This window comes from Lagopus leucura, unplaced genomic scaffold (genome assembly GCF_019238085.1).
Source record: "Lagopus leucura isolate 7727_CA_CO unplaced genomic scaffold, USGS_WTPT01 Super-Scaffold_760, whole genome shotgun sequence".
Classification (NCBI taxonomy): Eukaryota; Metazoa; Chordata; class Aves; order Galliformes; family Phasianidae; genus Lagopus; species Lagopus leucura.
Genome location: NW_024962257.1, coordinates 4,982,760 through 4,994,291, shown reverse-complemented (window position 1 = coordinate 4,994,291; position 11,532 = coordinate 4,982,760). Strand labels below are relative to the sequence as shown.

The window sequence follows — 11,532 nt, the reverse complement described above, 5'->3', positions numbered from 1 at the left end:
CCCCCAGGGAATGGCAGGGAGTTGCACAGGGCTGGGAGCCGGCATCGTGCCCCTACCCTCCCCGTCCCCCAGCACGATCCCATCCCAAACCCACCCATGGCAGGAATGAAGTGTCAGAAAGGAGCAGCAGGCAGGGAGCCCAGCCTGGAGAATAGCCCTTGGAGAAACCACTATGAGAAAAAGGCCACCTGTGACAACCCCCCTCCCCGAGCCCTGCAGCACCCAGCTGGGGAGCAGCAGAAAGACAGGAGGGTCCCAGGAAGGGGACAGTCCCCATGTGGCAGCCCGGACCCTCGTGGCACTCAGAGGAGGGGCTGTAAACTGCAGGGAGCCGGGCATGTAAACAGAGACAGGGGTCTGGGGGGGCCGTGCTGGGGGATCCCAGCCCCCCACTTTGTTCTGTGCCTCCCCTCAGGGACCAAAACCAGGAGGCATATTGGGGGGGGGCAGAAGCCATCACAGCCTTCCTTCCCTCCCCACCAGCAGCATCCCCTGGGCTGGGGGCTCTGGAGCAGAGAACAGCTACACCGGACCATGTGGGGGAAAAAAAAACAAATCTTCCCCGGGAAGAGTTTGTGCAACACGGCCCTTCCCCCCCATCCCCCCCCCAACCCGGGGCCAGCCTGGGGGGGTCTGGGGCCGGCAGCCAGGCAAGGAGGTGTGGGGGGAACGTGCTGGAGCCGGGGCGCAGATGTTAGAGAGGAGACGAGTCTACGTTACACTGAGGGGGCCGGGGGGTCCAGTCAAGTCGCGCATCCCGGGAATCCGAACACTGAGATGGGCCGGGGGGCTGCGGGCATCGGCGATGCCTACAGGAGACGCAGTCCCTGAGCTTGGGGATGCAGCCCCCGGGGTGCGGGGCCAAAAATGGGATGAAAAGGAACCCCCACCCCAAGGGCACCATCTCCCCCACACACCTCACTTGATGAGGATGCCCGCAGGTCGCATCTCGTCCTCACTGGCGTTCCTCATGTTCCTTTCCACCTCCTCTGAGGATCTGGGGGAGATGAACCAGATGCAGCCGGGGCTTCTCCTGAGCCCCCTCAGAGCTGCCAGAAGCACGCAGAGGTGCTCCTCCCACAACGTACACCAGGAAATCCTTCACTTCCTCCACCGTGATGTCCCCAGTGGTGTCCAGCGGGTTCTCCATGCTGCTGTTGGGAGAGTCGACGGAGCCAGGCGAGAAGGTGGGCTGGCGCTCCTCGGGGGACCCTGGGGAGCCACAGGGAGGGATGGAGATCCCAGAGCCTTCATCCCCACAAACCCCACGGTTGGGGTAGAAGGGACCCCACAGCACCAACCCCTGATGGGCTGGTTGCCCCCCACCAGATCAGCTCTCCCTAAGTACAGAAAACGATGCCCAGCTCCCGAGCGCATCCTCCCCCCGCTGCATCCCTTTCCCACTCACGGTCACTGTCAGCAGGGGAATGGTTGGCCTCAGGGCTGCGTGGCACGTGCGTGCCATTGGCTTGCTGCACCTTCGGAGTCACCGTTGAGTTGCTGGAAGGAAACACAGGAGAGGTCACTGCTGGTGGCACAGCGCAGGGATGGACATCATGGGGTGCTTCCACAGGGGGTGAGGAGCCCTCGGCCTGACCCACCTGAGGCACGAGGTGTCCTGCAGCCGGGACACCTCCAGGCAGCACAGCGGCTCTGTCACATTCCTGGCACTCAAGGAGAAGCGCTCAAACTCAGACGGTGAAATCAAGTAGAAACCTGCAGCATGGGGAGACAGAGAGCATCAGGGAGCACCCAGGCAGAGGTGGGGGACGCTGAGGCCGTGCGGAGCTGAGCCCTCACCCTGCCCGTGCTTGGTGAAGACGCAGGAGGCAATGCCGCTGATGTCCTCTTTGCGGATGCAGCTGTAGTGCACCTGTGGCCGCAGGGCGGGCACAGTGAAGATGTGGATGTCGCCCAGGTTGGTGAGGCAGGCCAGGCAGTTCTCCACGCGCTCCTCAGCACCAGTGCTGGCCAGGCTGACCAGGGCCACCTTCCGCACCCGGCAGCCCTCATGCGCAGTCAACTTGAATTTGGTCTTGGCGCTGACTTTGGGCAGCGTGAAGACCTGTGGAGGGCGAGAAGGGCAAGGGGAGTCCAAGCAGCCCCAGACAACACTCAGCAAAGTTGCCTCAAAAGCTACCCCATCCCTCTGGTCACCCCAGCCAGGATGCTCCTCCAGGTACTGGCGCAGATGGGGACATCCGGAGCAGAGCAGACATGTTGGGGATGTCCGGTCCCACCCTCAGTGCTCATGCTCACCTTGAACTGCTCCTCTGAGGAGATGAGCATGGAGTGGCTGCCCTGCATGTCGGGAGCCTTGGCCAGGTCCCGCGACACCTCGTAGGGCTCTGGCAGTGGGTTCCCCCGCCCGTCCAGCACAGCGATGGCCACCACAGGTGCACGGTGCATCAGCTGGATCTCCTTCCCCAGCACCGCCTCCACCGCCCGCTCTGAAAACTTCTCCTGTGATGGCACCTCCAGGGCGTAGGCGAACACTGAGCCTGAGTTGGTCCCTGCCCACATCGTGGGGCCATGGTGGGTGGCTGCAGGGTGAGAGAGATCGGAAGAAGCATGAGACAGCTCCTCGCCGTGGCACAGCGCCGCACTCGGGGCTGCCTGCGGGCTCTCACCATCTCGAAGGAAGGTGTCAGCGAAGTAAAGGCACCGCACCACCCCGGAGAGCGAATCATCAGCCGAGCGGGGCTCGATGCGCCTCTGCACCGGCGTCATCTCCACCTCAGGGGGGCCTGCCTGCTCAGCCAGCTGTGCGTTGGCCTCCTGCACCTTGCAGAGGGGGGACAGTGGGGGGTCAGGAGCTGCACGCGTCGCACCAGGAGGGGATCGGAGCCCTGCGCTGTGCCCACCTTGCTGGAGGGGCTGCCGGCGTTCAGCCTCTTCTTGCCCGACACCCTGCTCTTGCGGATGCGTCGGAAGGACTGCCGCAGGGACTTCTTGAGGGACTTGACGCGGGACAGGGGCCCCTCCATGGCCAGCGAGTCATTGGGGTGCAGCGTACACCTGCAGCATCACCACTCAGCACCCGGACCCCAGCAAGAGGTTCCCCGTCCCCGAACATCACCGCCTTACCTGGCCAGCACCGGGTTGCGCCGGTGGTAATCAAAGAGCCCAAAGCCGTGGCTGGTACCAAAAGCCACCAGGTTCCACTCAGAGTGCAGGGTGACGGCGGTGACGGCGGCAGGGGGCACGCACTGCACCAGGACGCTGGGCTGGAAGCCAGGGGTGAAGGTGATGGGGCCGTTCCGGGGTGCCAGGCGGTCGTGACCCTTCCAGGTGAAGCCCTCGCGGTCCTGCAGCAGATCCACCGCGGCCACGCTGACGGCATGCTCAGACTTGTCATCGTTCAGCTCCATCACCAGCACCTGCAGGGAGGGGACAAGGGGCCGGTGGGGGACATGGAGGGTCCCTGTGCGCTGGCTGCAGAGTGAACCCATGGGTGGGAGCTCTCTTGGGGGAAGGCTGCAGGCATTGGGGTGCCCTGTGTCACCTCATCCCCCAGGCGCTACCTGCCCGGCTGTGCCGGCCACCACCATCTTGGCTGTGTATTTGCACAGAGCGATCTTCTGGATGCCCAGACGGGGGTCATCGCTGTAGGGATCAAAGCAGCCCACCTGAGGAAGAAGGGACAGGTGTGTCACGCACCCACGGGACAGCCAACAGCACTGAGTACCACGTTCAGGGCAGCTCCAGTGTCCCAGGGTCCCCCCCCCCCCTTAGGCCAGGGCAGACCCATGGGTCAGGGCGTGCAGAACAAGTGTCCCTTGTGTCACTGAGGCAGCAGCTGTGCCCTGAGCGAGGGGACACGTCCCCACAGTGCAGCTGGGATGGCTCCCACAGTCACATCCCTCCCAAGAGGCAGAGGGTGCTGGGGCTGCAGCACGGTGTGTGTGCCTCCTGCTGTGTGTGCCTCCTCCAAGCCCTGGGGACGTCACCTTGCGGAACGGCGGCCACTCCTCCTCGCCCGCCTGGTTGAGGCTGTCGTTGTGCTCACAGTCGGTCTGGAAGATGTTGGCGGTGCCCAGCTTGTACAGCGGCTTCAGGGACACCCCCGAGGCATCCCAGAACCGCACCGTGCCGTCCTCGTGCCTGGGGAGGGGGTGGAGGGACAGGGTGGGGGTGATGCCATTAGCATCTGCGGGGCTAACAAGAGCCGCCTGTGTGCTGGGTGGCTGCCGTGCCAGGAGGGGCTGAGCGTGGGGACAGCGCGGCGGTGACATGCTGCTGCCTGGCCACCAAGCTGCACAGGGGGGATTGTCAGCCCAGCAGCACCCCACACATCCCCAGGGCTTCAGCTCCCAGTGCGGGAAGAAGTCCACCCCACCGCCCCATCCCAATCCCGCCACTGCCCCATCCCACCATGGGAAGGGCTGAGGATGTCCCCTTCCTTCCTCGCACTGAGGGTCCCCCCAACATCACAGCCACTCTGAGGTACTCACCCGGTAAGAAGCAGACCCCTCTGCGTGGGCTCCTGGGCCAGGTTCTTTCCTCCATTGATGGGCCAGGCCTGGAGGAGCATTACCAAGCATCACACCTCTGCGTGCCCCCGAAGTCCACATCCCCTACCCACAGACCCCAGCACTCACTGCAGAGGAGAGACGTGGGCTCTGCTGCTCCCCAGCACTGACAATCCTCTCCCAAAGTTTGAGAGGCACGTTGGAGATGTGGTAGGAGCAGGTGATGGCAGAGGAGTGGAGCGGGGCCAGGTATGGGGCGGGGATGGTGGGCCAGCCCGGTGTCTGCAGGTCGATGACCACCAGCTCCTCCTCCACCAGCACCACCAGGGCACGGGGGTTCTCAAAGCCTTGTTGGATGAGGGGAAAAAAGAAAAAGAAAAGAGGGATGAAGGTGATGGAAACCCCAACCCAGGGACCGTGGGGTTGGTATCCCAGGACGTACCTCCCTCCGGCACCACGGGGTCCTGCACTGTGAAGAAGTCGATGATGCGGGAGGTGAAGTCCAGCGTGGCCAGTCTCTGGCCCTGCACCACACTGACGCAGTGCCGGTCGCCGTAGCTGGCCCGCGGCATGCCGCCACTGAAGATGATGAAGGGGTTGCTGTGGGGGAAAGCAGACGGTCACGGCTCCATGGGGGCACTGCCCCTGCATCAAACCCCCCCAGCACCGCATGTCCCCATCCCCATCACCTACCCCGACTCACACGTCCGCCACAGGATTTTGCTGATGGCTTTGCACGGGAACGGACCTGGAATGAAGGTCGTGCCACATTTACAACACTCAAACCGTAATGCCATCCCAAAGCCCGCACGCATCCCTCGGCAGGGGTTTGGGGGCAGGTGCCCACGCACCGTAGGGGATGGTGACCATGACGGGCTGCTGGGTGCGCTGCCCGCTGCCTCCCACTGCCCACACCATGTAGCCGCCGTCACTGTGTGAGCTGACGATGTTCTTCCCGCTATGCTCCCAGGCCAGACTCTCCAGCTGCTGCGAAAAGGGGACAGCGGGGGTTTGGGACCCAGGGAGGGAGCAGGGTGAACCCTTCCCCACAAAGGAGCCAGCCTGGCCCAGGTACCTGGTTCCCGAGGAAGAGATGCTGCACGGTGCGTGTGCTCTGGTCCCACAGGGCCACCAGCCCCCGGCTGTACCCGATCAGCAGCCTCCCAGCATCCTGGGGGTGCTCCTGGATGGATTCCACTGGCCCCAGTGCCTTTCCACAGCGGTAATCATCGGGCACACTGCAGAGGAGAGAACAGGGGGGTAAGAGGGGGGGGGAACGGTCAGGAATTGAGGCTTTGGGGGGTGCAGGACCGGTGCTCACCTTTGTAGGATCTCATCCTGGAGGAGGGTTTTGTCTTCCAGCAGCACGAGGGCAGGCAGTGCAAGGAAGTACACTGCTCCACCCTCAGTGCCCAGGCAGGCCACCGTGCCCGAGGACGTGGGAAGGATCACCGTCACCCGCGTGATGCTGGGGGAGCAGCTGTGGGGAGAGCAGGGCTGTGTCAGCTGCGTGACCCCAGGGCCAGGACGGATACCCCAAGAGCACCCCATCATTCCAATGGGGATGGGTACGGTGCACAGGGACAGCAGCCAGGCTGCCTGGTCACCACTATCAGCCTCAGTGGTGACAGGCAATTATTGAGCCATTACTTACACCCTGAGATCAGGGCTGTGTGGAGACAGCATGGAAAATGGAGAACTTCTCCAGAGGGGACACACAAGTCAAGGATCCCCCTGAGAACCTGAGCCACTGCAGGGCCACGTGGCTTTCGCCATGGCCAGAACCAGGGCGGGGGGGGGGTAGGGAATGATTTGGCCAAGGTTCTCCCATCCCCTCCAGGTCCCCAGTCAAGGTCATCTCAGCCACCGCCACCCGCTCCCCCACACCGTTCCCAGCACAGGGCCACTGCCCTTATCACTGCCAGGTGTGCACAGAGCCCGGGAGCTCTGCATCCCAGCACTCCCACGCCGCAGAGCTGCTCCTGCTCCATCCCGCTCCATGTTTCCCCCCTCCCCTCTTTAAGCAAAACAATCGGCGCAAACCCTGCAGCCAAGCCAAGCCTCACCCCGGCGCGGAGCCGGGTGTAAACTCTGGCAGACCTCACCCACCACCGCCCCAACGCGCCCGGTGAGGAAATGAGCATCACCGCCCACAGCGGGGTCACCCCACGGGGACCAAAGCCGGGTGGGAGCCCCCAAACCCCAGCACAGCACAGGGCAGGAGGAGGAGCGGCGCAGCGCCTGACCCGGGGCGTGCAGGCAGCCCGAAGCTGCGCGTCTCCTCCAGGTGGGAGCAGCCCTCCTTCTGGTAGATCTCCCAGAGGTGCAGCGAGTTGTCATCCAGCAGGGACAGCAGCCAGCCCTGGGCAGGGGGGGGAACAGTGAGTGAGCTCCAGGGGTCACCGCCAGGGTTTGGTGGGACCCCCCCATACCTCCCCACCTACCTGCCCGCTCAGGAAGTGCAGCTGGGTGACAGTGGCCGTCTCCTTGTGCAAACCCGTCAGCTCCACACCAGGCGCACCGTACCTGGGGGGGCCGTTAAGGAAAAGAAAGAAAGAAAAAAAAAGAAAAGCAACAAAAAGCAGCAAAAACCGGAACAGCCCCACCTCAACCAGCCACTCAACCAGCACCCCAGCTTAACCTGAACCCAGGTTAACCCCCCCCGTTGCTGCCGAACCCCTCCCGCTCCCACCCCCCCTCCCTGACGCCCCACACACGTCCCCCAATCCCTCACCGAGGGTCACCAAGCAACGGCCCTCCGGCTCGCGTTGCTGGGAGCAACCCGCTCTGCCGCCAGCCGCTGTGCTCATCCCGCTGCTCCCCCCACTCGCTTCCTGCCCCCAGCCCACCCCAGCCCCGCACAGAGGGCCCCGAGCGGCCCTGCACAGCAGCGAGCCGGAGGGTTTGCAGCTGGGGCCGAGGAAATGAGGTTGGATGGTGATGAGCTGGAGGCCCCAGCGCTCGGCTCTGGGGTGGGACGCGTCCTGCACTCCCCCCCCCCCAGCCCAAAGCGCGGGACCACAACAGGATGGATCCCAGGGATTCCCGGTCCCATTTGGCCACCTCATTGCGCTCTCAGTCGCAGGCTGGGGAGCCCACACTCAGGGACGGCCCCAATTAGCCACGCTCGCTCAGGCACGGACAATGTCCGCAGCGCTGGGAGCTCTTGGGGCCCTCAGCTTTCCCATGGGCTGCCCCAGCGCAGTGGGCACGGGGACGCAGCCAACGTCGGCGGTGGTGGCACAACCACGGCGCTTCCGACCGCCGCCGCGGGTCAGGATGCGGTTGGCATGCGGCCAGACGGGCACACGAGGGCCGGGCCAGATCCTGGCCTCCGCCACCCCCTTCTTTCTCAGCAGGGTGGGGTTTGGTATGCGCCCGCATGGCCGCACTCACCCAACTGGTCCCGGCTCTTCCATCAGCAACGCCGCTCGGCAGGAAGCGCGGCAGGACCGGCACCGATGCTCAGCGCCCACAACCACGCAGCACCCCAAGCGCAAGGAGCCTCCCGGTCCCCAACTCATCGACCCCACAGCCCTCCCAGCCAGCTGCCTCCATGTTCCCAACCCCGGGCATTGCCTATCACACCCCAGAGCTGCATGCGGGGCTGGGATGGATGCATCCCTGCAGTGTGGTTTCCGCACACCGCCCCGTGCCCCGCACGCTGCCCTGGGCACGGGGAACCGGCCCAGCGGCTCCGGCAGGTGGGAGCTGTCTGGCAGCGCCGGTGCGGCCGGGCTGGAGCCGCCGTGGCGCTGGGGACGTCCTGGAGGAGCCAGACAGCCGGGTTGGGGCCGCGGGGATCAAGGAGTGGGGCAAAAGCACAGCCCCAGGGCAGCCGCCGACCCACAGGGATGGGACACTGTGATGGCACTCAGGCTGCTCACCGCCCCATGGCACAGCACCAAAGGCTCCAAGTGGAACCCAACACCCCATCACCAAAACGTGCCGATGGCCAAAAAGCACTGGGGCACCCAACAGCAGTGCAGCGCTATAGGGGGACCAAGTGCTGGGATGCCCCGGTGGCTGAGGGGACACAGATTGCTGGGGGTGGAGATGGACCCCAAGCATCCGACCCACAGCCAGACACAGCACAGCACAGACACAGCCAGGACAGCATCAGCATGGGACCAGAGCAGCCCTGCCACTGAAATGCCATCTTTGAGCCAGGAATGCAGCAAGCTGATGGAGGAAGGGAAGCAGGAACAACCCTCCCCTCCAAAAAATAAATTAAAAAAAAAAAAAAAAAAAGGGAAAAGGAAAAAAAAAGGATCCCGCCCCGGACGCCGCCCCCCCCGGGGCCCCCCCCCCCCCCCACATTCCTGCAGCACGGGGCCCCCGATGTGGCCACATCCAGCCCTGGCTGCCTGCCAGCAGCACGGCACAGTCTCCCCGCTCGCAACAAAGCACAGCCGCAGCATCCTGGGACGGGAGCATCCATCCCGCCCCGCTCCTGGGTTTTGGTTGGATTTGTTTTCCAGCGTTTTCCTCCTCCAAAACACCGCTCCAGGCACACAGTTCGGGACAAGGCGGCCGTTCTGCTCTGGCCCCCCAGCACCCCCCCTCTTCCCCCCCCCCCCCCCAACTCAGCACAGCTGCAGCCCAGCTGGACGGATGGACGGACACCGCCAGGACGTGGCTGGGGGCTGCGTTCCCTCCCTCCTCGGTGTTTTGTTTTTTTGGAGGGGGGGTTAGGAAAGGATACAGCTTGACAGCTCCCGCCTTGGTGCCGATGGCCATCACACGCAACCTGGGGTCGTAGGCCAGGGCGCTGGGCTGGCTGGGGAAGCCGTGCTCCACCGTCTGCGGGGACAAAGGGGTCAGAGCAGAGCATCCCCCCAAACCCCGAGTCCCCCCAGTAGGAGCAGCAGCACCCCCAGCGCCCAGCAGGATGGCACTCCGGCCCTGCAACGCACCGACGATGCCACAGCACTACCCAGGAGCCTCCTTAGGGGTCCACATCCCAAAACTGACCAAACCACCCCAAACGACACCGAAGGACCAGGGCTGCCCTGACCTTAGAGAAGTGAACCACACTACCCAAAGGCACGGGGATGCCCCCATCCACAGCAGCGCCCCAAGGAGCACAAGAGGGTTCCCAGCGATGCCACACAGAACCAGGCGAGCGGGACCAGCCAGGGAGCAGCGCCGGCCGTGCTGAGCCCCTGCAGGCACCTTCCCAAGGAAGTCCGCGACGGCGGCGTGCCCAGGCTCGCTGCTCTGGGAGGGGCTGGGCAGCATTTGGGGACGAGGACAGGAGGGGGCACACGACAACAGCCGCCACCTTTTGCACCAGGGAGCGCTCCCAGGGGCTGCGACACCAAAATGCTCTGGGGTGACACCTCCCTGATGTGCCAAGAGCTGCTCTGCGGTGTCACCCGGCAGCAGGGAGCACGATGTCCCCTCGCAGGAGGGTTGTCAATCTGAGGACAAATTTGGGTGCCGGTCCCCATCGCCCACACGGCACCCCAAAGGCTCTGCAGGATGCACACTTGGCTCCAGGATGCTGAGGGGTGGCACCATGGAGACACTCTGAGCGCAGTGTTCAGATGGGGACCAATGGGACCACCCTAACAGAACCCCCAAAACACCCTCACTGCAGGACAGCCACCCCATCCACCGCCACCTGGAGACCCAGTGGCAGCAGTGCTACTGGGGATGACGGCAACAGGGACAGCTCAAGGATCAATGGTGGCACTGGGGATACCCAAGGAGCTGGGGGTGATGGTACTGGGGATGGTGGCTGAGCACCCGCTCCCTTCACAGCCTGCCTCCTCCCGCCAGCAGTGGGGCCACATCCGGCAGCAGGCTGCTCCGGATGGCCAAGGAGCACTCTGGGCCAAATTACAGCAAATCTGAGGCAGATTTGGAGCTCACAAGGAAGGAAAAAAAAACAAAGCCCAAGACCTTAATGGGAGGCAGGTGGGCAGGCAGCGTCCCGGGGCGCTCACGGCTTCCGCCACGCAGCCACCCCTCGGGATAACCCCCCAGTACCGGGTCTGGTGGTGGAACCCCAAAACTGGGGTGGGCTGAGGCGGAGGGGTGAGTTTGGAGCACCCCAAACCTGTGGGGAGCAATGGGGGGGGGGAGGTTGCATCCAAGGGAGGAGGGCACGGTGACAATGTTTTCCTGCCTTCGGTGTCACCAGGAGTTGGGGACGTCCCAGCGCCGCGGGGCTGCAGGCGGGAAGGATGGAGGAGCTCCCCCAGCGCGGAGAGGGCACAGAGCGGGACCGGGGGGTGACACCAGGACGGCGGCAAAGCGCTGCACCGGCCGGGGGCCTCCAGATCCACGGGGCGCTTTACGGGGGAGCAAAGCGGCTCCCAGCCCCGGAGGTGTCACCGCGCTGCAGTGCTACGAGGCGGCCGTAGACACCCGCAGCACCACGGGGGTCACACTCGGGGACGCTGTGAACGCGGGGGTCCCCAGACGGGTGCTGCCGCCCGGGGGCGGGGGTCTCGGTGTGACGGGGGGCGGCGAGGTATGACCCCCCCATACACACATACCGCGGTGCCCCACCGCCCCGGGGCCGCCCTACCCGCAGCCCTGCAGGGGGCGGCTCCCGCTGCCCGGTGCCTTCGGGGCCGCCCCCGCCCCCCGGGGGGGTCCCGCATCCCGCGCAGTTCGGAGGGGCTCCGGTACCGCCTCCTCCCGCCGCCGCAGCCCTGGGGTCCCGCCCCCCGCCCGGTCCGCACCTTGCTGAAGGCGAAGAGGTCGTGGCGGAGCCGCTCGCGGTGCGGCTCGGCGCCCTGCCGCCGGAACCGAAACTTCATCATGGTGGGGCCGGCGGGGCTCGGCTCGGTACCGGGAGGCGGAGGGCGGGACCGGTGATCCCGGGGCAGACGCTCCCGCTGCCGGCGGTGCCGCTCCCGGTCGCGGTGCCGCTCCGGTGCCGGTCCCGGTGCGGGCGCCCCCCCCGCTCCGAGCGCCGCGCGCCGCGCGCCGAGCCCCGGGCAGGCACCGCCGCGGCGGGGCGGGGTGTGGCCCTGACGGACGGCGCGTCCCGCCAATCAGCGCGCGTTCGCACGCGCGGCGCGGCGGCGCCCTCCTGTCTGCGCTG

At 65.4% G+C, this 11,532-nt stretch overlaps 1 protein-coding gene across 2 annotated transcripts; it reads right to left on the bottom strand.

Moving 5' to 3' along the window:
• Positions 1-84: 84 nt before the first annotated feature.
• Positions 85-11,290, bottom strand: LLGL1 (LLGL scribble cell polarity complex component 1). 2 transcript variants are annotated; one of them, XM_042864690.1, is made up of 23 exons: positions 11,168-11,290; positions 9,178-9,275; positions 6,917-6,998; positions 6,719-6,834; positions 5,794-5,952; positions 5,548-5,710; positions 5,324-5,459; positions 5,166-5,220; positions 4,915-5,072; positions 4,602-4,819; positions 4,455-4,522; positions 3,951-4,104; positions 3,525-3,629; positions 3,088-3,380; positions 2,865-3,018; positions 2,631-2,778; positions 2,260-2,543; positions 1,801-2,065; positions 1,602-1,716; positions 1,409-1,500; positions 1,089-1,212; positions 918-997; positions 85-809 (listed from the first exon to the last, which is right to left on the bottom strand). In XM_042864690.1, exons 1-22 carry the CDS (start codon positions 11,246-11,248, stop codon positions 919-921), a joined length of 3,147 nt encoding a protein of 1,048 aa, XP_042720624.1. In that variant the 5' UTR covers positions 11,249-11,290; the 3' UTR covers positions 85-809; position 918. The 2 variants fall into 2 exon arrangements, with proteins under 2 accessions (XP_042720624.1, XP_042720623.1); XM_042864689.1 differs by having other exon boundaries at positions 2,631-2,784; positions 11,168-11,289.
• Between the last annotated feature and the right edge of the window lie 242 nt (positions 11,291-11,532).

Coding starts and splice junctions, on each gene's coding strand:
- LLGL1 (XM_042864689.1), bottom strand. CDS start 11,248: ATGATGAAGTTTCGGTTCCGGCGGCAGGGCGCCGAGCCGCACCGCGAG. Junction 6,999..9,177: donor AAGGCGGGAGCTGTCAAGCT/GTATCCTTTCCT, acceptor CGGCCCCCCCAG/GTACGGTGCGCCTGGTGTGG. Junction 3,019..3,087: donor CGCAACCCGGTGCTGGCCAG/GTAAGGCGGTGA, acceptor GTGATGCTGCAG/GTGTACGCTGCACCCCAATG.